The sequence below is a fragment of the Mus caroli genome, unplaced genomic scaffold (genome assembly GCF_978045245.1).
Source record: "Mus caroli unplaced genomic scaffold, Mus_caroli_1 scaffold_10, whole genome shotgun sequence".
Classification (NCBI taxonomy): Eukaryota; Metazoa; Chordata; class Mammalia; order Rodentia; family Muridae; genus Mus; species Mus caroli.
Genome location: NW_028227265.1, coordinates 114,052,378 through 114,077,022, shown reverse-complemented (window position 1 = coordinate 114,077,022; position 24,645 = coordinate 114,052,378). Strand labels below are relative to the sequence as shown.

Below are 24,645 nucleotides of genomic sequence, written 5' to 3'. Positions count from 1 at the left end.
CTTGGGGAGGCAACTGCTATGATTAAATATGATTATGGCCATTAAATATTAGCATCATCATTTTGAGGCATGAGGGGGACTAGAGGCACTAGGGTAGGGAGGACAGTGTGTTTGAAGAGTTAGGTATGGTACAGTGTGTAGCTTTTCACTAGAGCAGCCAAAGTGTGAGCATGCCCAGCACAGTGCATGCCAACTCTTCATGGTGCATAAGGATGCCTGTTTTCTATACATGGAAGTGTAATTTGTATGCTGTAGTCAGGAGGTCCCTGCCTATTAAACAGGCTTGCAGGATATGTTGGATTAACTATTTATACATCTCCCCATGGAGCAAGCCTGCAGGGCTTGAGGCTAAGAAATGACTCCCTTCTTGAGACAGAAGACCAGGCATTTGGTCTCAATGCTGACACTGGAAGGTCTGTGGACTTTAGTTAGAAGGGGTCTACAGAGTTAACAAACAGGTTGCAATCTGGAAGTTAATCTACCTGCCAGTCCCTCTAGCTGAAAGCTGGCTAGGGCACTGAGGCCCATGCTGCTTCTATTCTAACACACAAAATAACTGAAAAACTGGGGCTGGACAAACGGCCCAGTTGGTGGTGACCTATCTGCCACACAAACATGAAAATCCCTGGGACCCATGTGAACACTGGGCATGGCATCAGGCATCTGGGACTCCAGCATTTGGCGGGAAGTGTAGACACAGAGAGAGGTCTCTGGAGTTCACTGGCAAGCTCTTTCAGCTGAATTGGTGAGATCCAGGCTCAGCGAGAGACTTTGATTCATAAATAAGTGGAGAGAGACTAAGAAAGATGCCAACATTTTCTCTGGCTTCCACATATGTATACAATCACTACATATATACATTAGTGTATACACACAATAAATATCCTAAACTTTTTCTTTATTTCTATTTTAAAGGACAATAGTTAAAACCAATCCTATCACTGAATATACAATTAAAAAATACAAATATTAGCAAAGATATAGGCAAAGTTAAAATCCAAAGTATAGGCTTTTAATGCTAGCTTTCAAGGATGCCTATGAGTTCAATGCTCGTCTGGTCTGAATTCTATGACGGCCAGGACTACATTGTGAGACTTGTTTGAAAACAGCAGCAACAGCAACAACAACAACAACAACAACAACAACAACAACAGAAACTAGTTTTTTGTTTTTTCTTAAAAAAGAAAAACTAAAAATCAAAAGTCAAACTGCACATGGGAGAAGGGGAGGAAAGCCCTCCTCTTCCTCTTCTTCCTCCTCCCCCCTCCGACAGTCCTTTGAGGTGTTTACAGTGGTCACTGTAAAGATATGTGGCTTTCCTTCTTATCACAGACACTGTGGCATTATAGCATGGCCAGAATATCTCTTGGTTTACTAGGGGACAAGAAAAGAGGCAGGAAGAAAAAAATTGGGGGAAAGGAACCAAACTGAGGAGCCAGGTCAGGGAACATCTGGGTCAAAGCCCAGTGCATTTGCACTCGAGGAGGAGCGGGAAGGAAGGCAGGAGAGGACTAAGGGAGCACCTGGATTAGAGACCAGGGAATGTTGGGGTAGGGTGGGGTAGGCAGGGCGGGAAAGGAAAGAGGAGGGGGCGAGCACAGGGGCTGACAGTTAACTGATGGAGATACTCTGTACCTTTCCATAACTGTCCATGAAAAGAGGACAGAACAGGATAGCATGGGGACTTCCTGAGCTGGGATCAAGACACTGGGGACAATGGGCTGTGAGCAGACTACTTCTAAACCATGGATCAAAATCTGAAGAGTTTTTTCTATTAATTTATGATAATGACAAAGTACCTTCTGCCTTTGTGACACTGTGTGTGTGTGTGTGTATGTGTAAGTGCCTGACTGTATCAGCTCTGTAGAACACATTCTTCAAAAATAGGCTTTGTTAGCAGAAAAGCTCACTCTAGCTGAACTGGCCTGAGCTAGACACTACCACCTTTGCTACACTGTGTCTTCTGACCTGAAGAACCTTGTACATTCTAGAGTCTTCTGTGAAACCCACTCAGCTTCCCCGCAGGCTTTTACCTCTGAAGCAGTAGGTACAGGTAATGCTAGCACAGGGGGTGGGACAACATGCTTGGCACAAGTTCTCTTTAAAGCTCTTGGCTATCTCTAGCCAGGCACTGTGCAGACTATCTCTCACGTCGGAGTGATAACGCCGTGCTGTGTGTGGTTCAGCGGGCACGAGGAGCTCAGAGAGAGGAAGAGTGTGTAGCCCTCCCCTGATCGCAGGGGAACCTGTCTCAGCTGGGAAGATGCCGGGCCCTGCTGAGAGGGGCATATGAATATGGATTTGTACAGAAGTGCCATGCTTTTTCTAAGTTTGCAGACCTGAGCAAGTGAATACCATGAGACCCTTCATCAATCTGGAGGTGTTTCTCCTTCAGGGTTGGAGTCATTCATGTTCATTTATTTGCTCAAAAAATATTGACGGAGGGGCTCCAAGTGTCCAGCAAGTGTTTACTCTGGATGCTGGGGTAAGTGGATGGAGGAGGAGACAACTTGAGAATGTGGCCAGGAGGGACTTGTGAAGTCAGCTTGGCACCACCCAGAACACACCCTTGGAGAAGGGACCCTCAGGCCTGGGCTAGGGGTGTTGGCAGTACGTAAAGCCTTTGGTCACTGCAAAGAAACTCCACAAAATGAGAAGCATGACTATTTCTAAGTGGACCTGTTTCTGAAATAGCCAATACAGAGTTCAGAGGCAGGCATGGGCTATATGAGACAAATCTTCAAATGGCCCATTAAACACGTCAATGTATAAATAAATGTCTACAGACAAATATTTTAAAGCATGCGGAATGAAGGATAATGTTTATGTATAGCCAGACTCAACAATAATTTAACTTAGTTAGCGTTGAAAAGGAAGTGAACCTGAAAAGCTCAGCAACCTGGCCGACACCCAGAGTTGGGAACATAAGCACATCTCCCCTCAGCAGGACCAGCAGAGTGGGGAGCTCTGCCGGGCAGGCACACACGTGGGACTTCCCTCCTCTCCACGTGAGGATGGCGGCAGGGCTACTAAAAGGGGGAGAAGGCACTGGGTAATTAATACCTTTTGCATTAAGCAGTGGCAGGGAGTTCTACTTTATAGTCTGGACAGTAAAAACAAGGACTGTGTCTAATAACCAAGAGAAAGGATGCGTGCAAACTCTTGGCAACTTCACACAGACCCAGGCCCTTTCTGGAAGCACATGGAAGATGGATCCCCAGCTTCCACAGTACACCACCACGAATGACTTGACGATACACAGTCTGAGGAAGCATCCTGTGCCCTTCCCCTCCCATGGTGACTTGTTAAGTCACTTGGACAGACTTCTCATCCAGCATCCTTAGCATGGGCAGGGCCAAAGAGGGCTAGGCACCAGTACTGCATGCATGTTTAAGATGAGAAAAGTATAAAACCAGGCGATCTGGCAAAAATAAAAACAGTTAAAACTTGGGCAATCTTGTAGAAGTTTTACCAGTTTGATGGGATTAAAATGTGTCTCATGTGTGGGCTGAAAACAAGGGACAGGACTTGCCCTCCTCCACCCAAACCCTAGGTCTGGCATCCCAGCTTGATGTCGTTAAGTGAATATTTGATGCAGATAGTTCCCGATTAAGTTACTTAGCTTTCACATCCTATTTCTAGCCCGTACCAAATGGCAAAAAGCCACGTGAACCTGGAAAGTAGGTCCAATCCTTCCCTCCAGCGCCACTCCTCCAACAGTAATAACTATTATCTCTGCAATCCAAGGAGAACCAATTAGAGGGTGTCCCCAACATCCTGTCCCCACCAGGGACCTCAGAGGGTCGTGTCTCTGCTTCGGGTTCTGCCTCTAACCTCCCTTTGAACAACCTTCCACACTCGAGAATAAGCTTTGGAATCAATTTGGTAATACTAGAAAATACTAAACCAACATTCACTGTTTTTAAAATAAATGCAACCAGAAACTAAAGTTAAAAAAATTCATTATTAAGTATACACATACTCTTAGAGAAATATCTAGTTTTATGGAAAATGGAGAATTCTTTAAGAAAGAAAGACAATATAGAATTCTTAAGGGATGAGATACTAAGGTATATAACTTGGAGATATTATTTTATCATGTTAATGAAGTCTCACAGAGGACAAGCAGTTTCTATGAGGAAGCAAACGCCCAGGTTCTCCATCTATGTTGTTACATTCCACCAAGAACAAATGGGCACGTGTAGACGCCTCTTCTGAATCCCTAATGCTTTCTTGTTTGATGGGAGCAGCTTACTTTTATGGGGTGCCTTGTTCTGGTCACCAACTGATCCAAAGAGGAGTTGTTCCTCCTAGGACACACATCTGTACCTTCGCTATGACTGTTCTTGCAAATTCATGAGACAAAGGCTAAGCCTAGGTCATAGGTCTGGCTACATTTCTTGTTGGTTGCTTGGCTTGGTATTGGGAATGAGACCCAGAGCCTTAGCAATGCTAGGTAAGTCCTCTACCACTGAGCCACACCTCCAACCCTGGGCTTACCTCTTTATACCATCAATTAACAGCATCCCATTGAACTATCTGCAAACTGAAGATGGCTACTTGGCAGACCACAAAGTATGTTGGGAATAACACTCAACAGGAAAAAGGGGGGAAAATGTCATGAAATTGTCTGCTCGTGGATTTACAGCAAGGAGGCTGCCCTTTTCAGCATAACATCCCAGGTTGTATTGGATGTTGAAAGACCATTAGCATAAAGTCCAATGTTCTGTTCCAAGATGTGTATGTGTCTGGGGAGCTGGGAAGCTGCCTACCCACTCTGGCTGAGGGGGCCTCTGGGCTGTCAAGACCACCAGCCAGAAGGAAAATAGGTGAAAACATTAAGATTGTTTCAGATAATTTGTTTCTGGCCAGAGCCAGCCTCAGGAATTTTGCCAAGCCCAAGCAATGGGAGGTAAGAGGTGGGTGGGGGAAACAACACTTTGATGTCTGTCCAGAGCACGAATAGAGACATTCTATACCAGAGAGGTGGTCTAGATGTGTGTGCGTGAAGCTTTTGAGTTGGGTCCGTGCTATTACCATTATACAGTTTGCTTTGAGGTTACTTCCCTGGCTTGTCAGTGTTTGCACGCTTACTTAACCACAAAATAAACCATTAGAAAACTCTGGCAGAAAGATTTTGCTGAAGGGACCCTGTTATAGATGTTTCATATGAGGCTATGTCAGTGCCTGGCAAATAGAGAAGTGGATGCTCACGGTCATCTATAAGATGGAACACAGGGCCCCCAATGGAGAAGCTAGAAAAAGCATCCAAGGAGCTGAAGGGGTCTGCAACCCTGTAGGTGGAACAACAATATGAACTAACCAGTAACCCCAGAGCTCGTATCTCTAGCTGAATATGTAGCAGAAGATGGCCTAGTCGGCCATCACAGGGAAGAGAGGTCCCTTGGTATTGCAAACTTTATATGCCCCAGTACAGGGGAATGCCAGGGCCAAGAAGCACTGTTGTATTTATCAGCCAGCAGCCATGGTGCAGGCTTGAGTCCATTCCATGGCATTAGACAACTGTGTAGTGGCATTTTGGTGCCATTCTAGCATATCATACAAAGTGTCTCCAATGCTCTAGAAATCCCCAGCGCCCCAGCCACCCTGCCAGTCTCCCACAACCACCAATCCCTTCCTGCCCCCTTAGGTGTGTGCCTCAGAATGCCATGTACCTAGTTACAAACACTGTCCTTCAGAGTAGCTCCCTCTGCTTACCCAATGGTGGTTTAAGAGCAGGACCGGCCACTCAGTACCAGCCTAGTCACTCCTTGCTTCTCTCATATGAGCTTACTGGCTAAAACCTGACTCTGTACCTTTGGGAATAGAACAGGCTTCCTTGTGGTAACAGTGGTGAGCTCACAGAACAGTCGTGTGTTGCCAGCAACTGAGCAAGCGGGAGCCGAAGTGCACTAGGAACCCTCAGGCATGTACAGACAGCAAACTGCAGTTGTGATACTTTTATTAATAATTATCAGATCAGAGCCACACTGATCAAGGTCCATATTGGAGATCACATGACTGAAAGGTTTTGGTTCCACCCAGCTTCTGTGCTGTTGAGATAGAGGTGGCAGAGCATATCCCAGCTCTTCCGGGACCTCATTACCTCTCAGCACTGAACAGGAGGACAGTGAAGACAGTGAGCACACACACGCAATGGCTTTATTCTGCACATCACCTGGTGAAGGGCTTCTCTGGAGCTGCATGTGCCCAACAACTGTCCTCTATGTGACATTTCTCCCCCCCCCCCCCCCGACCTGTCCACCTCCTGTAGTGCTTACAGGTTGCACGGCTAGCCCATTAAAATGGCTACTTCTTTTTAAACACTTTTTTTTTTTTTTTTTAAATCACTTCAGGCGTTGGTAGTTTGTCTACAATAAGGAGGGAGTGTCTCAGGATGTTTTGTTGTTCAACAAAGTCAGAACTACATCAGTGTTAAAGGACAGCCCCATAGTACCTTCTAGGCAGGGGTCTTGGGCAGCTAGCCAGTCAACCTGCATGCCTGGCTGGACAAGATGCGGCCTTACTCAGTAATGTTTCCTCTGATTTCTCTCTGGGTCTCTGAAAGTATTATTTTTTTTAATGCTATTAAATTTCTAGTATCAACAGATGATATCAATCTCTGGGGAATCTACTAGATACTGATAAACATTAGTCTGAAGATAACTGCAGTCTTGGGTTTTATTAGACTATCTAGTCTCTGGAATCTTGAGGCCTCATTAGATACAGATGTAGCTTTAAAATTCCCTGAATAAACTGGGCTCCTTAACGGGAAAGTTTGGTGCAAAAATGCTGCTAAAGAGAATACATTACATTTTGCTGAATAACATAAAACCATCAGATTCCAACCACAAGCTAATTGTCTGTTTAACATTTGTGGTATGTGTGTGAAATTCCTTATTATTTTTAACTACAAAGGAACAGTTTCAATTTTTCTTTAAAAAAAACTACGTATTTAACCTTATTAAAGGGTTAACAGGGACTTGTGACAAATATCATTTTAACTACATTGTACAGTGAAATGAAGTGTTCTTTAAAACGTGGTTATATTTAGGACAAAAAATTAGATAAAAACGAAGACTATTCAGAACTAGTCACTTCGATAATAGCCGTGCACTCTACAATGTGTAAGCGACTTCAGAGCATACTGAACATGGCTCCCTTTGGAGGCAATAATGGCAAATCTGTCTCTGCTTCTCCGTTTGTCAGGTTCTAACTACAAATTAGGTGATGCCACACAGCTCCAGGACTTGCTCTTCTTCCATTTGGAAAAGAGACACAGCTGGGGAGGCCCTGGCAGAGGCAGCCCAAGTGGTCAGGTGACACTTCTTTTTTTCATCCCAGAGCTTCCTACGACCAGGCAGATTTTCAGTTGCCTCCAGTAGCTGATCTATGCTTCTTCCTGTGTCCTCAGGACACACAGTAGACTTCATTTTGTCCCCTAAACCTGCGACTGTGTCACTGCACACAGCTGCCATGTGTAGAGCGCACCTGCCATGATGAATAAGCAAGAAACAAGGGAGGAGAGGCTGGGGCCCAGGTCGGTAGACTGGCTCCAAGTGCAGAGGTATGAAGGGCCTGCTGAGGGTAAGGAAGACAGGAGCTTCGAGGCAGGGCTTGCCTCCTCCTCACGTGGGGAGCACGAGGAGCCCTGCAGCCAGGGGCTGTCCCTCCTCCCTCAAGCTCTGCTTTTCACATGGCCCAGACTGAGGCATGTGGAACTCTGAGAACCATGGGAATCTAACTCCCATGTAGCAGCCCGAGGCTTCCCAGATGCAAGCTGTTCCCCAGGCTGGAAGACCCACATGTAACGAGATCTTGGAGACAAGAGGACAGGTGAGGTTTGCGGGGGTAGAGGAGGACTTCTGAATATGTTAGTTATCAAGGTGGAAAGGCCATTCTCTCAGAACAGTGCTGAACAGGTGTGGAAGAGCACATCAGGTCCTCCTGCCCCCGCACCCATATTTCCCCATTCACCAACCAGATGAGGTCTCTAGTTTTTCTCATTCAGACTGTTGGGTCAGCTGCTTTAGGCTCTGGGCTATGCTGTATTGTGAAACTTAATTCAGTTTTTCAAGGAGTAAATTACACAGCTTGCAGTCCACTCCTCCCAAGTGCATGCTTTGATGAATGTACTCTCACACATGACACCCTAGCCCGGCATACGGAGGGGGCCCAGCATAGCTGATGGGGTTGGGTTCCCCTCACTGGCTGGTTCTTTTCCGCTCAAGGCTAATCTTTATTTTGCTACCCATGATAGATTTTAGATTTCCTATAACTGGAGCAGTGCAGCCTGTACTTCTGCTCAGTGATTCTATTTTTCAATGACTCATTCATGCTGTTGCAATGCATTGAAATGTGCTTCCCCCCATCACTGGGGAGTGATTTGTTATACAGCCAGGTTTTTACACCCATGTGTAAGTTCAGGTGGACGTATACTCTTTTATGGAAGTCAATACTTCAATACTTCTCTGTTGGCCAAACCCATGTGCTATACCTTACACTGTTATCTTTGGAGACTATTGTTAGAATGACTTAAAAGCAGACTGGTGTGAAGTCCAAGATCAACTTATTTCCTAATGAAATCGGCCACTCAGGGCCCATGCTGAGTGGTGGTCGTGCTGTTCATTCTGGAGGCGTCGAGGGGGAGCTCTGAAGTGAGGGATCACCTCAGTGGATTTAAGTCCTGGACAAACACATAATGAATCTCCCCAAGGTTATGGTCAGGGGTTAGAACGGAAACAACAGAAGGCCCAAGTGATGGGAAAGTGAGATGGGGGAGGAAGGACGGGCTCGACTGTCCACTAGCTTCTCACTCAGGCCTGATGCTGCTACCTTGCCGCTGTCTTCAACCTTTCCCATCATCAAGGCGTAGGGAAAGACTGGCATATACAAGTTTTCCAAACTAGAGCTTGCTTCTGTGACCTCTGAGAGCTTTCTTCCTTTCGTAGGTCTTCCTGGATAGCACTGCCATCCAACAGGTGAGGTGTGCTCACTACACACAGCTCACACGGCTCAGAACTTCTCTCTGAGAGCCGGCTGTCCCCTGCTGCCAGGGCAGTTACTAGGACTACGCAGACATGCAGGGAAGGTACCAGGAGAACAGAGTTCCTTGGCTGAAACTGGCCCACGTGGGGCTCCTGGCTGCTGGGGATAAAGGATAGGGAGGATTCAGGTCCTCTCTTCTGCTTTTCCATTGTATTTCCAAGGCAGCTGTTGCCTTAGTAGGGACTTTGCCCTCTAAGGCAATGTAAGTCATCAAAGAGGTTGGGGGCTGAAGGGTTGAGGAATGAGGAAAGGTCTTGGTAGGTCTGCACCTCGCAGCTGGAAAATACTGGAACAGAAGAAAAGCACTGGGAGCAAATTCTCCACTTCAGCTCTAACTTTGGCCAGGTGGGGGCCAAGATTCAGAGGAACGAAACACTCAGAATGTGGATCCCAACAAGCAGTAAAACTCCAGGGTAGGTCCTTCTACCAGGGGACTCAGTATGTAGCAGAGATGCAACATTAAAGCTGGCACCCACACTTTGTAAATTTGACACTGAATTCCTACAGCCGAAGGAAACTGTCGAGATCAAATTAAAGCAGATCATGGGGGTTTAGGCCAAGTCACAGGATAACCACAGTGAGCTTTGGCTTGAAAATGGGGCAGGATGAGTCATATTTTGATTGAGACAAACAGATCTAACAATACGAAAAAAACAAAAACCAAACTCTACTACTGCAGTCTTCTGTGTTTGCCCCTCATTCCCACAAAGTATGCCAGGCAGGGCAAACTCTGAGTGAACTGTGGGGCTAATGTCATTGTGGCTCTGAAAAAGAGGTGCACTTAGATGGCCTCAGTGATATCATTAATGAGCCCCCAAAGAAGTAGCAGACTGGGCCAGCTGCTCTATGATCCCAAGTGGTACCACAGCCCCTAGCCTCACTGGTAAGTAGAATATAATTCTTAAAACTCACTGCCCCCCTTTATTTTGTGAGTGAAAATCCAAGCACGCAGGAGAAAAATCAGTTCTGAATGGCACGCTTTTTATAACTTGTGGCAGCGGGGTGAAAGGGCATAGGAATTTTCCACTAGCTTCCATCTGAACAGCCCTGCATGCAAGGCAAGAGGGCTGGGGAGAGGGGCAGACCTCCGAACTGCATCTAATTATGGGAAAATGACTCAGGTCCCTTGTACTTTCACCACAAGCTTCTGGAGAGGCAAGCTGAAGCTCAGAGATGGCCGTGGCGCTCAAGTCAATGTGGCTTTCCTATATAACTGAGTGTCCTAGAATGGTTCACCTAAGAACAAGTGAGGACTAGATGGGTGCGCACTGTAAATCATGAGCAAGCAGTAGTTGGCAAGATCGTCCTTTGAAAGCTGATGCCCACTTCTGCACTTCTGCCTACCACCAAATGCACTGGCCAGGGGCAGGTGGAGTCCCACGGCACCGCACGCTGCTCTGAGAACATGCCATCAGGTACTTGGAAAAGCTGCTCACCTGAAGGGGGATAGGGCCTCAAAGCATCACAAGCTAGAAAAACACGCAAGTCTAAGACCTCTTCTAAGGTCCGGCTAAGGTCTTAGACACTCTGTACTTCTGTTCTATGTTTCTAGTTTGCTGACAAGCACACAGATAGCAACTAAAGGCAATGTCTTGACTGGAGGCAGGGAAGGAGGAGGAGGGGCTGGGTTTCCAATCGAAATCCCACAGAGGGCAAGGCTCTGGCCAATGTGTTTCCACTTTTCTTAGTTCCTGATATCCAGAGTGTCTCAGTAATTATTACTTCTTTCATAGCACCCCTAGGTTGAAACAGATACTTAATAAATGAATTGACTAGTACATTAGGTCCAAATGATTTAAACACTTAGCAGTCATTTCAACACATAAATGCACACAAACTGCAAGAAATAAATGATGCTTTGTTTACTCTTTTTTTTTTTGGACAAAGTATTGTTATATAGTCCAGGCTGACCTCCAGTTTGCCTCAGCCTTCTGAATGGAGTTGTTTCTTAAGTATGAATGGAGTGGATTTAGCCTATAGCCAGCACAATGTTCCTTTGGAGTCAAAGTGGACACTGCCCCAGTGAGTTCTAGTTCATCTTCTATCCTGCCGGGCTTGCTTTCTGCAACAGTGACCACCAGAAACTCAGTTTTGCAGAAGGACGATCAGACATTACAACTGGGGGGCTCTGAGCCTCTGGCTCCTCTAACAGTAGACAGAGTTGAATGCTGTGAGTTTTCCTTGAGCATTTTAAAACTTCCCTCCATGGCATTGTCTGCTCACTGCAGGCACTCAGGATGCCTTAGTGTGGACTTTGGAGTCTGTGCTAATTTATTCAACTTGATTCCTCCTCCTCTTCCTCTTCCTCCTCTTCCTCTTCCTCCTCTTCCTCTTCCATTCAGAGCAAGGCCTCATGTAGCCCAGGCTATCCTTGAACTCATTATATAGTGGAGGATGTCCACAAACCTTTGATCCCTCTGCCTCCACCTCCGAAGTCCCAGGAGTACAGGTGTTGGTGACCAAAACTAGCTTATATGGTGCTAGGGACTGACCCCAAAGCTTCATGCACACTAGGTAAGCACTATAAATGAGCCATTTATATGACAAGCTTCTCAGTATCTCTATGTTAGTTTGCTAAAAACTTAAACATGCTGGCCCAGGAGCTCCTACGAAGCTGAGCTATGACTTGCCTCTCCGTGGAGATGCCTGCAGGAGAGCTTCAAAGACAGTGGCAGGTCCCTCCCTAGCCACTTGGTCCTGGCACAGCCAGGCTTCCACATTGCTACTCAAAGCATGACACACTTAGTGCACTGGAGGAACCTAAGACAGAATTAAATCCACCCAGCTGGCTTGTGTCACTTCCTCAGAGTGCTGCGGCCTCGATCCACCGGGCACCAGGCAGAGCCACCATCCACAGTACAGCTTAAGTTCTCTTGGCCACTGGACTCCATCAAATGCAATGCATGACTCAGACATTTCTTTATTTGTTATTTATTTTTAGACTAATGGGAACTGTATGAATTCTTTCTTGGGCTTCCAAGGGCACATGCCTTTTATGCTTGATCCGGAAAGAGTCATGTTTCGGAATGCTAAATTACAATTTACCTAACTGAATCCTTTAACTGTCCTCAGGCAGCTAGAACAGTTTCATCCACAGTTCAAGGCCAGTGACCTTGCCTTCCCAAGTTCATGCTCCAGGCGTTACGCGGGTAGTCCCAGGTGAAAGGTACAGAGACATGAACTCACCCATGTTAAGCAAATACTCCCGATCACAGCTAAATACATTAAAAGTTTCATTTTCAAACATCTTGTCCTTTAAAGCTCACAGGTTGATATTATCTTTAAAATGAGAATTCATCCGATAATTTATACCTAGGTCAACATGTGAAATAGCCTGTCTGTAATCTTTGTGTGTGTGTGTACGTGTGTGTGTGTGCATGTATGTGACTATTTAAGCATACACAAAGCTGTCTTCCTTTGGCTTAAGCATACACACACTCACACACCCCTTCCCCCACCCCCTCCACATATGCATGCACAAAAAAAAATCAGAAGAAGAAATATATTCAGTTTGGCACAGTATGCCTTCACTTCATGGCCAACTGTTTTCTGCTGTTGATAATTGGAGAGTAGCTTCCCTCCTCCAGCATGAATGACAGCCCGCAGCACACATGTGACCAACTCCCCCTGAACAGGAGTGAGCAGCAACACAGCAGCCCTAAGCAGGAACACTGTGATGAGAAGCTCGGCACAGTGTGTATTCTGTGGTAGACGCTTGCTTATTTTGGGTCAGGAGACATAATTAGACACTTACTGATTTGCCTGAAGTCATAATCACCATTTGCTGTTCCCGGTTGAGCCTCTTCTCAGTGGAATCAAACAACAGCCATCCATAGAACTCAGGGCATGTGGTTTGCAGGGCAGTTTTGATGGACTACAAGCCACAGGCAGAGTGAAAACATGCTCAGGGCTTTTTAACAGCCTCACAGAGGGAGCCGTGGTCCCGGTTTAACAATCAAAATTTAAATGGCTCAGAGTAAACACATGGATAGGTACTTAATATGCTGCCTATCAAGTCTCAGACCAGGAAAGGAATGTAAATTACAGGTAGGAGAAAAAGTTACACCAGCGCCTGCTTTGGACCAAGTGGCTAGGGGAGTGAGTGTTGGGTACAGCAATGCCTCCCCTGACTGCTGCTTCAATCTCAGTTGTCCAGGCTTGCCTTAGTTTGCTATATAGCTGAGTATGACCTCGTCCTCCTGACTCCATCCTGGGATAATAAGTGTGCCCCACCACGCCTGTTTTTAAAGCAATGTTGAGGATCAAGCCAGGGTTTCCTGAATGAGGGACAATCGCTCTTGTCAACTGAGCCATATCCTCAGCTCCTGAAGTAGTTCTTCTTTAAAAATTAAGTATACACAAATATCCAGATATGGTTGGCTCTTCCCTTCAATCCCAGATTTGGGAGGTAAATTGAGGAAGGAGGGTCATGAGTTCAAGGCCAGGTTTACCGAATGTTATAAAGTTCTAGGTCAGCCTGAGTTCCATAAAATAAAATAAAATATAAAATAAAATCCTACTATTAAGATTTAAGATGAGTTTGTTAAAAAGTTTAAAGACATGTTTTAAGCTTAAAAATTGATGCACGAAACAGGGCTTTGTGAAATAGTTTGTATTTCTAATGTGAGTTATAAAAAGACTGGTCACTTTTAGCTTCAGCAAGACACAGGCACATGTGCGGTCCTGTGAAATATGTGCACACAAGGGATTACAAGTATGAAAATAAATATGAAAAAAAACTGTAGTCTTAAACACTTGGAAGAGTGGGAACGGAACCAGAGGTTAAAGGAGAGATAATCTAATCAAATAGAAGAAGATGATTTTCCCCCTAACTAGGTCAGAAAAGCATAGTTTTGTTGTAATGAAATCATTAAATTAAAAAAGCTGTGGCCAAAATGAAGAGCAGGCTCTGGTCTTAGACTTCCTGGCATCATACTGCAGTGTCTCTCCAGGTCTGCACCACTACACGTTAATGCAGAGGGGACACATACACATATGCCTCCACCCTGACAGGGGGATCCATGCCTTCTAATGTAGGGCAAAGCATAGAGAAGGATGCTCGCTCACACAAGAGAATGGAAACTATCCAGGAGAAAGGGACCATCCACACTGAGGAAATGCCTTCCAAGGCAACCAGTTCAGGATGGGGCAAAGCTACAGTGTTAAGGCTAAAAGACATGAGGGGCACATCACCATAGGCAAAGGACGTGAGGAGCACATCACCATAGGGAAAGGACGTGAGGAGCACATCACCATAGGGAAAGGACGTGAGGGGCACATCACCATAGGGAAAGGACATGAGGGGCACATCACCATAGGGAAAGGACATGAGGGGCACATCACCATAGGGAAAGGACATGAGTGGCACATCACCATAGGCAAAGGACGTGAGGGGCACATCACCATAGGGAAAGGACATGAGTGGCACATCACCATAGGGAAAGGACATGAGTGGCACATCACCATAGGCAAAGGACGTGAGGGGCACATCACCATAGGCAAAGGACATGAGGGGCACATCACCATAGGCAAAGGACATGAGTGGCACATCACCATAGGCAAAGGACATGAGGGGCACATCACCATAGGCAAAGGACATGAGTGGCACATCACCATAGGGAAAGGACATGAGTGGCACATCACCATAGGCAAAGGACGTGAGGGGCACATCACCATAGGCAAAGGACGTGAGGGGCACATCACCATAGGCAAAGGACATGAGGGGCACATCACCATAGGCAAAGGACGTGAGGGGCACATCACCATAGGCAAAGGACATGAGGGGCACATCACCAAAGGGAAAGGAGATGAGGGGCACATCACCATAGGGAAAGGACATGAGGGGCACATCACCATAGGGAAAGGAGATGAGGGGCACATCACCATAGGCAAAGGATGGCAGGCACACACCCTCATAGTTAAAGGGATATCAGGTGCACTACTTATTTTCCCCTTATTGAAGAGCCCCAATAGTACCACCCTGCCATCTTAGGGCATACTTCTGAGGACCACTTTCAACACTTGGGGCCAACCCCAAAGACTGGTCTTGTTGTGGATCCTCTTCCAGACCCCTGGCTGACTCCTCTCGGTGATTACAGCCCAAGGCATAGGTATCTACAAAGCCACCAGTGCACCTACTTCATGTAAGCTAACCCTGCCCAATTTTTAGCAGCTTCCAACATCAGCTCAAATGTCTTTCCATTGGAATCCTTTGCATCTTTGAATTGCTCCTAGAAAGAGGAAATTAAGAAGCAGAGGGCTTGGCTGGCATCTGTCGATAGTGGCAGCACACAGCAGGGAACACTGTAAGACTTCCTAAGCCGACCTGCATGCCCAGGCTCATCTCGCCTTTAATAAGAAGTAGGATAAACTAGTTAACGTTCATAGTGACAGATTCATGGAGGATGCCTGTGGAAGCTGAGGTTAGAAGGAATGTCTCCTCTGTTCTTTGGCTGCTCCAGCTTCGGCAAGGTCATGTCTGCTGTCTCCTTGTAGGGACTTTGGCTGGCATTTCCGGTCTGCATTCTCACCCTCTTCAATGGTCATTTTCAGATTTGCTGTTGCTCTCCCACACAGCCACTACACAAATTGCTGGCCTCGGGCTATAATCAAAGGCCACATTTGACACAGCTCAAAACCCCACCCAGATTGCTCTGTCAGCTTACAGATTCTGGCCTGGGGGACACTGGAAGAGATATTTAAGGTTTCCCGGCCTCAGTTTCCCCTTATTGAAGAGCCCCAATAGTACCACCCTGCCATCTTAGGGCATACTTTTGGGGACCACTTTCAATGCTTGGGGCCAACCCCAGAGATTGCCCTTGTTGTGGATCCTCTTCCAGACCCCTGGCTGACTCCTCTAGGTGATTATAGACCAAGGCATGGGTGCCTACAAAGCCACGAGTGCTCACTAAAGGACAGTTCTCAGGGCTCCCCAGGTCTTCTGCAGATCTCACGAGCTACCAGTGTGGTAGCCAACAGAGTCCTCCTGTTTGAACTGGCTGCCCCTCCTTGCTGCCTTCCTTGACCATCCTTGGCTACTCTCTGGGACTACTTCCTAAATAAACTTCCTGTATGCCTGCCTCGGTCTCAGACTCTGATCCCGGGGAAACCCAAGCTAAGAATGTGAGAATCCACTGAGAAAAAAAAAAAAAAAAAAGAAGGGGGGGGGGGAGCTAAGAATATCACCCTGCTATGCTTAGCAAATGGTGGACTGGTCTGGAGAGCTCTACCACATTTTATCCCATGATGTATGATCTATGTAAGGTCCAATGGGCCTGTTCTCTAACAAGTACTGGAGAAATATATATCCCAAGCTCTCTCTAGAAGACACTTTTAATAGAATGATATCTCGTGCTAAATAAAGTACCCACCCCACTCTACAAAGCTTCATGAAACCTGCCTATTCAGAGCGGCAGCCGCTGAGGGGAGAGCCGCGGTATCAGGAGGAGATGGTGGGAGGCTTTAAGGGCAGCCGCACACTTCTTTTCTAGATTTGGAAGCGATGATGGGACAGACACAACAGCAAAGGGGTGTGGCCTATGTAAAGGTACCCCGACAACCCGGTAAAGGAGCAGTCACAGAGACTAAATGACAAGCAGGGCTGGCTGACCTGACAGTGTGTACTACACAGGAACACACAGATTCAGCTAAGCTGTATCATCTCAGGAGCTGCGGACAAGGCTGCCAACCAGGGCCTGCAATTTCACCTGTGGCAGGCATCTTGATGTACGGGGGTTGGAGTGGGGTGTGTGTGTCACCAAGATGAATGACGAGATTTTGTCTCTTTGTACTTATAAAGGGAGCAAAGCGGCTAGTTTGTCTAGACCTTGCATCAGATAACAGAAAGCCATTCAGATTAACCAACCAAAAGTAAAACTGACAGAAGAGAGAACAATTAGTATTAGTGTGCTCTTGGAAGGCCCTACATGAGCTGGGGTCCCATGGCCATGGATGGCCAGCTGCTGTCTACCTTCCGCACTGAGCTGATTTACACTGGCTATGCAAAGGAGGCAAAGCTTCCGAGCAGAGCTGGGCAATTGGCTCTGATGTGTGTGTTCCTAAGCCACAATGTAAGATGGTGTCTACAAACAGAGTAAGCAGAAAGACACTTGCTTCCCAGCTCTGGAGGCACCAGAACATGACCTGTATATAATCCATGGTGATATGCCTTTGTCTATGGGACCTCCCTCCACCCCCCAATACATGGAAGGCAAAGGTTTCTCCGAAGCATGAGCCTCCTGCCCCATCCCCTTTAATCTCAGCATCGCCCAGCAGCACTGCTGAGAACACAGATGCTTAGGCAGCAAAAGCTTGGAGACTTGAAAACCAAAACCAACAAAGCTGTGCTACAAAGGGGGCGGGCCCAGGCCCTGCCGGTTTTCTATCTGGAGACCTCAAATGATGCCTCAGAGTTTCCCCAGGACAGAGACTAGAGAACATTAGGTCAAAAGCCTTCCCCACACAGCATCCCTGGATTTAATAATTTTGAACTCAAGTTTTCAAGCACAAATGTCTGGGTTATTTGTAGTGTGTATATGGAAATGGTTGCAGAAGTCTAGTATCGAAAAGGAACGTGAATGTTCACTTCCAGTGGTGGATTTAAAAATAAATTAACTGGCACTTTTTTTTTTTAAATTAGAATTCGTCCTTGCTGCAGGAGCACAGAGGAGGACCTTAAGGGCACGGGGGTGGGGGTGGGGGTGGGGGTGGGGGTGGGGGTGGGAGTGGGGGTGGGGGTGGGGGTGGCTCAAGGGACTGGTTGTTGGGAGGTTTTGAGCAGCCTTGTAACTCAGAATAGATCCGGGCCCCTTCTTGGGGCTCTTAGTCTTATTAATGGAAGAAATGAAGAATGGACTCGAATGGAAGCTTAAAGACAGAGCTTAAAAGAAAATCATTCCAGTACAGGCAAGCTAGACATCTCAGCAGTGACTTCCCTGGAAGGGGAGAAGCTCCACCATTGAAGCCAGGATGGAGGTCAGGTACACGGGAGACAAGCAGCAGCACTGTGGAGCTGGACAGAGAAGGGATCCCGAGCTTGGGGGAAACATGATTAGTGTGGAGAGAGGAAAGAGAAAGGTACTGTCTTCTGAGTAATTCAGAAAAGCTGGCAGGTTTCCGAAGCAGCGTGGCATAGCTGTACCCTGTAAGAGTGATTGGGGATGGGGATTCGGGATAGAGAAACAGCATCTCCTTAAAGGGCTAATTACTTCTCCTGTCTCTTTAGAACGGCTCAGGTGAGCCTGCTCTCCTAGGGATAGTACTTTGGCCAGGTGATTGACCCATCCCAGAGATTCCATTCTCTTGATCAGAAGGAGTTAGTTTCTCAATGTGCTGCTATTGCTACTCTAAAATCTGCAAAAAAGGCGTAGCAGGGAGGTCACACGCACACAAAGCTGGAGACTGCTCTGGTATGGGTTTGCTTTGCACATGTCTCCCAAGGGGTTGTGTGGTGGAAGCTTTGTCCCCTGTGTCACAGTTTTTGGGAAATTGTGGGACCCATCATTTGGGAGTCTAGCCATAGGTCACTGGGGGAAGGGAGGGTCACTGCACTAGGAAAGGACTAAAGTAGTTCTCCTGGGACCCTGGTTAGACCTTCTAAGAGTGTTGTTATGAAAGAGCAAGACTGTCCCCTCCTGGTCTTTCTGGCTCCTCCTTACTATTTAACCTTTCCCCATCACATGAGCTCTTGCCGTGATAACCTGTGCTGTGATGTTGCCAGGGAAACTGCCCATCATGCTCTTTAGGCTTGGAGTTCCCCATCTGAGAGCTAATTGAACCCAGGGCCTTACACATGCTAGACAAGGCTCTCCAGCAGACCCACTCCACTGAATCCAATTGCACCTCTTTTCTTTCCAACCCAAGTTCTGGTGCCCTGTCAATAATAACAAAAGCCAGACTAGCACAGAGGTCGGAGAGATTGCAGACTGTCAATCCTGATTATTACCAGGTGAAAGAATGGCGATTCATATTCAGCCAACATCAGAGAATAATGTGAGCCACAGAGGGATCAAATTTGTATTTAGTTTCCCTCATTCTGAAGGCTGGGGTGGTGGGTGGGAAGGCAGGGGCTGCCTTAGGATCCAAAGAAGAAGGGGAAGGGAAAGGGGGAGGGGGACTGAGGTAGAAAGAAGGAAAGAACTAACTGGGTATGGTAGGGCTTACCAGCAATCTAAGACTTGGTAGGCTGAGACAGGTAGGTCAGAAGTTCTAGGCCAGCTTGGATAGAAGAGACCGTGTCACAAAACAAAGGCAAAAGAAATGTCCTTTCTTTCCTTTCTCTCTTACTTTTTGGGGCACTTGGAGTATTTTGCTCACAGAGGAAGATGACGACTCCGAATGTATTCAAATTATTCTTAATTTTCTAGGAAAATTGGGTTCTTGAGATGCACAGAAGCACACTAGTGGAAGGGAATGGGGACACTCAGCTCTATCTAGCATCTTCAACTAGCATCTGCCATTGCCAAGGGACCCACATCAGACCCCTAGGCTGGTGGCAGTTCCTGTATGCTACATCTGTTTTCCTTTCTCTGGCAAAATGCAAGACAACTTTTTTTTTTTTCTATTCCAGTCAAAAAATTAAAGAAGCTAGCCAGAGAGATAGGTTGATGTACAATCAGCCTGCAGGTCCAGTCTCACAAATGGACTTATTTTTCCTGTCAAATCCCATTATTCAAAAGGCTGAGGGAGTAATGAAAAACCTGAGAACATATTTGACATTACACACACACACACAAATCTGTGTTAATGTACTTTAGTATGACAGGTTGGGCTCTGCTGTGTTGCCAGACTTTACTGAGTGTATTAGGAGTACATCCAACATTGAGCAAAACTGTTCGCCAGCTACAGAATCGTGACAGGCCACAGTGTTACACTCAGAGATCCTCTGCACTCTGACTACAGGAGCGATGAAGGACCAGCAGCCCTGAGGTGGTTTAACCATTAGAAGTGAACATCGGAACACAGGCTGACCTCTCTCAGGTGCACAGGGAATGCAGCCAGAACACACTAGCCTCTCGCACATACATAGGGACCGTTCCAGAGACACTGCGCCTACAGAGCACAGCTGCCACTTACATGATCATGGGAAGCGGATGTCAAAGGTCCAAGCAAAGCAGGGGTATGTGAAGCCTTACATGTGGAATCAGAGCCAGGCCCCTCCGCCAGGGTCCTGGGCCTGTTGTTGGTAAGAGCGGCCAAGTAGGGGTGACAAGAAAGGGCGCCCACGGAAGAACAGCTCTATTTATTCCCTCTTCCTTTGGGCTGACTTCTTATACCAGGATGGCTCTCCCAGAGCAGATTTCTATATGTCTGGGTTGCAGTCACAGGGGTTAAAGACAAAGAACACTGACCAGAAAGACATCCCAGGGTGACCAATTAGAAAAGAACGAATTTACACATGCCCAGAGACAGGTCCGTGGACCAGCTCAGAGTTTCACGTCTGGAGTTAGTCTCAGGTTCTCTACGATGTCATGATTTGTAGAAAGGCTACCTTCATTTGGAAATGTCTGTCTTCACATTGTCCTATCAACAGCTGCAGCCTTCCCATCTCAGAACCGGCACTAGGCTTGGAGAGGAAAGGCAGAGTCTTTTGTCATGACACTTGTTGGAGACATGGCTGGTGTTGGTCATTTTGGATTCTGGGCTTCCTTTTCTTTTTATGGTGCTGAGGACGGCACTTGGGGCCTTGCACATGCTAGCCAAGCACTTCCCTACCAAACTAGATTCCCTGCCCTAAGTGTAGGCTTTCTTGTTGTTCAAAATGGCCATCAACTGCGTGAAGGTGGTCTGTTTTTAAGCAGCACAAAACCCAGGATAGCATATAAGGCTCCAGCCAATTCTGAGCTCTATCACTTCTGGCTGGAACGTGCGTAGGAGCCTCGGGGATGCATTCACACTGGGCTTGCGTGCTCTAGCTCTCAGCAGTCAAAGCCCACGGAAACACGAGAGTGGCCGAGATGTGGCACGCCACCAACAGACGTTCACCATTACAGTGGGGCTTGCTGCAGCAGCATCCATTCTGAAGAGTGTACTCTTCCTTAAGCAGCCAATGGCTTCTCAGAACTTTAATTTCAGTCCCTCTTTGCAAAATGGGTCACATGATGTTACTATTTGTGGGTCACTTTCTCTATCCTGAAAATTTCAAGTTACTGACAGGGGCAAGTATCATAAAAGGAACAGCATTTCTTACCTTAGCACTGCATGCAACGTATCCATGCCCACGGCTCTCCCTCCCTCCCTCCCTCCCTCCCTCCCTCCCTCCCTCCCTCCTCCTCCTCCTCCTCCTCTCTCAATCCCTAACCTCTTAGGATTTCTTGTCTTCAAGCTTAGCTTCAGAATGAGAAGAGGGAAGCCGAGATCTTCATGTACACTAGGCTTGTAAACTGTTGTTTCTGAGCACAGATGCAAACTGCAGGTTCACGGCATCTTCCTAGTTTGAGACTCCTAGAATGTATCTCTGTAAATCATCTCTTTGCTTGGTGTGGACAGGAAGTAAGCATGAAGCTCTAGATGACTTGGCTGTGACCCTGTCTCATACATGTAAACTGCTGCCCATGCAATCCTATAGGCAGGCTATTTCCAATTGACCAAAAGCCAAAGCAGAGGGAAAAGGAATCTGTTAGGAAGGGCACTAGACTAAGATTTGGGGACAGGCCTGCTGAGGGTCAGCAGAGGCCAGCACACGAGGGCAGACCGCTTGCTGCGTGCAGCTATTGCAGCTTTACAGTAGTGCAGGCTTCGCCTTCATGCTTTCATAAATGACCAGAGAGTGTTAGAATGTGTCACACTGCTGGAGTCAATAGTTGCTCAATAACCAAAGGACACCAGTCAGCAAGGAGTGAGTGCTAGCTAGCCAGACAGACTGTGTGGAGAGTGGGAGGCCCACGGACAGGGCAATGCCAAGAGCAAACACACAGTGGGAACCACAAATTTATTACAGTTCAGACTAAGAATCCACGGGCTGCATGACACCCGTCATGGGACACAATATGGTCCCACCCACAAGGAAGCCCTTGAACACTCAGAGAAGAACCCTCCTCCCCCTATACTACTTTGCTACTGAAAAAAACCAAAAAAGAACCCAAAAAACAAAACAACTAGGTGAATTTTTTAAAAATTACTTATTTTTATCTTATGTACATTGGTGTTTTGCCTGCATGCATGTTTGTATGAGGGTGTCAGATCCCTGCAACAGGAGTTACAAACAGTTGTGAGCTGCCATGTAGGTGCTGGAAATGGAACAATCGGTGCTCTTAACCATCTTAGCCACCTCTCCAGCCCCCACTTCCTTTGCTCTTAAAGGCAGAGGATCGAATCACCGGTTGATGTTTTAGGAGGAACTTTGATGACTGACTCTGTAAATACAAAGGTCCTCTGTAGAAACTGTCAAATTTAAAGAAAGACACTAGAAACAGCTCTCATATTCAGCTTAATGTAAAATACACTGTACTTTTACAAGAAGAATAAAGACAATTTTTGTTCTTGAGCTATGATTTGGGACAATTAATAGCTTTCATCACTGGATTACCATTTTAAGAAGGAAACTAAATATTTAAGCACCGAGTAGCGCATCCACAGTGGTGCAGGAGCATGGTCTCCTCCTTGAGGTCGTCAACTGACCTCCTGGAAATGCTGCTACCTTACATTCAAGGAAATCGGTGTCCAACAGGCCAAGGGTCAAGCAACAGAGCGAGTGCCTCTGGCGCAGAGCCACCTTACTAAACTGTAAATAACTAATGCTTTAGATAAGAAGGCAAATGACAAATATTTAGGAACCAGGCTTCTAGCCATATGACTAATGACTGTCATGTGCTCCTTCCTAGCTGGAGAATTACATCCAGGACAACATGAAGAAGGAGATGGTGGAGATCCAACAGAATGTGGTGCAGAACCAGACAGCTGTGATGATAGAGATTGGAACCAGCTTGCTGAACCAGACAGCAGCACAAACTCGGAAACTGACTGACGTGGAAGCCCAAGTAAGTGGGAGGCGAAACCCCTGGGTACAGCAGCTAACACACCATGTGCCTGTGGCTGGCTGTACAGTCTGACAATGGAAAGCTACAGACACTGGCTGTGGAAGAAGGGGTTGGCTTCATCACCACAGGGTAAAAGAACAGTTAGGACTTTGAGAAGCCAACAGGTTTTCATTTTCACAACTGTGGCTAAGTTTAATTTATTCTATCAGGACCCTTCTATCTGTTTGCATGTTATCCACAACTTAATACTCCAAGAAAAATTTCCTTTGCTTTATTGGCCTCTTCTAGACTCTAGATAGTATTCTTCATGTCCAAGTTCTGCTCTGTATATCTGAGAACTAACTAGAAACCATGAAGCAGAGATCTGGAAACTCTGTGCTTGAATCTAACCCTAGATTCCTGTTTGTGGAATGGATTCATAGTGGAAGTAGTGACAGAACAGGGTGGCAGCCTGCAATGGCACAGACAGGGCATGATCCAGAGCCAAGAGCCCCAAGGGAGAGTGAATCTGGTCAGGTGCACAATTTCCTGTAGGTTGGCTTCCTGAGCCCTGATCATACTTCGTGGAAGCTTCAGAAGTTAGTATTATTGTGCTTTGAGGTATATTAATCCTTTAAAAACAAGAGGGTCCGCACTGTAAACCACCCCAGTATTCAGTACCGCATCAGCTGCTTTAGCTAAGAGGACCGACCAAGTGCTAGATTTCAGTGAAAGACAACAGGTCTCGTATACATGAAACCACAGGCTTTTAAAGCCTGAGACAAGGCCAGCATGGTGACAACGATCGTCCAGAGCCTCTCTAAAGCCTGATTTTATAAAGAAAACAGTAGATCAAAACGTGTCATGGAAAACAGAGTAAGGAAATTATTTGGTTATTATCTTTCAACAACATCAGGCATTTAGGAACAATATGAAGAAACACACGTTTTCCACAGTTCATAAGGCACCAAGATTTAATCCTCCTTGTTAAAAAATGTTAACATGAAGGGATATAATAGGTTAGAAAGAAAACAATCCATGTATCAAGCCAAGTGATAAAATAAAGTAGTAATGGTTAAGTGACATTCCACAGCTTTTGACATAACTCCGGGCTATCATGCTGTTCCAACAGATCCAGTAAGGACAATGCAGCATTTCTTGTTTTTTTTCTGATACAAGCAATAAAATGTTAGGACACAGAACAACTATGTAAACCTTTGTAACATCCTGTGTAAGATCACAGGATTTAAAAAGTGCTACTATGAAGTTAGACATCCTATGACTGAGGCTAACAGGAAAACAGGCCAGGGATGGAGAGAAAACAGCTGCAGGGTCCAAATAAACAGGTCAACACGGGTGAGCCCCAGGAAGGACATGGAGAGGCTGACGTAGGCTCGCAATCCAGGTGACGGCAACCGCCGCTCACTTACGGATGACATGGAATAGGTTTAAACTAGAACATGAACACTTCTGGCCATATGCAAAAGAAGTCTAGACTGTCAGGGTGCCATTATTAGACACCATACATAGCCGGAGGTCTGAGACCTTACAACCATTACCTGACCAGAACAACTTAGCATCAGCTAATACAGAACCCTAAGGTTTATCCCTTTCAGAAAAGCGATGTGAAGGCCAGTGAGAG

The 24,645-nt window shown here is 46.4% G+C and overlaps 2 protein-coding genes across 4 annotated transcripts in view; one reads left to right on the top strand and one right to left on the bottom strand.

Annotated features, from left to right (window-relative positions):
* Mcph1 (microcephalin 1) overlaps window positions 1-24,645 on the bottom strand; it is a 202,087-nt gene that overhangs the window by 67,673 nt on the left and 109,769 nt on the right. The window lies entirely within an intron of this gene.
* The window catches only part of Angpt2 (angiopoietin 2), a 49,981-nt gene that overhangs the window by 4,052 nt on the left and 21,284 nt on the right, over window positions 1-24,645 (top strand). Inside the window, exon 2 of the mRNA XM_021170483.3 lies at window positions 22,869-23,024. Within this exon, the coding sequence (XP_021026142.1) occupies window positions 22,869-23,024 (156 nt within the window). The remainder of the gene's footprint in view (window positions 1-22,868; window positions 23,025-24,645) is intronic.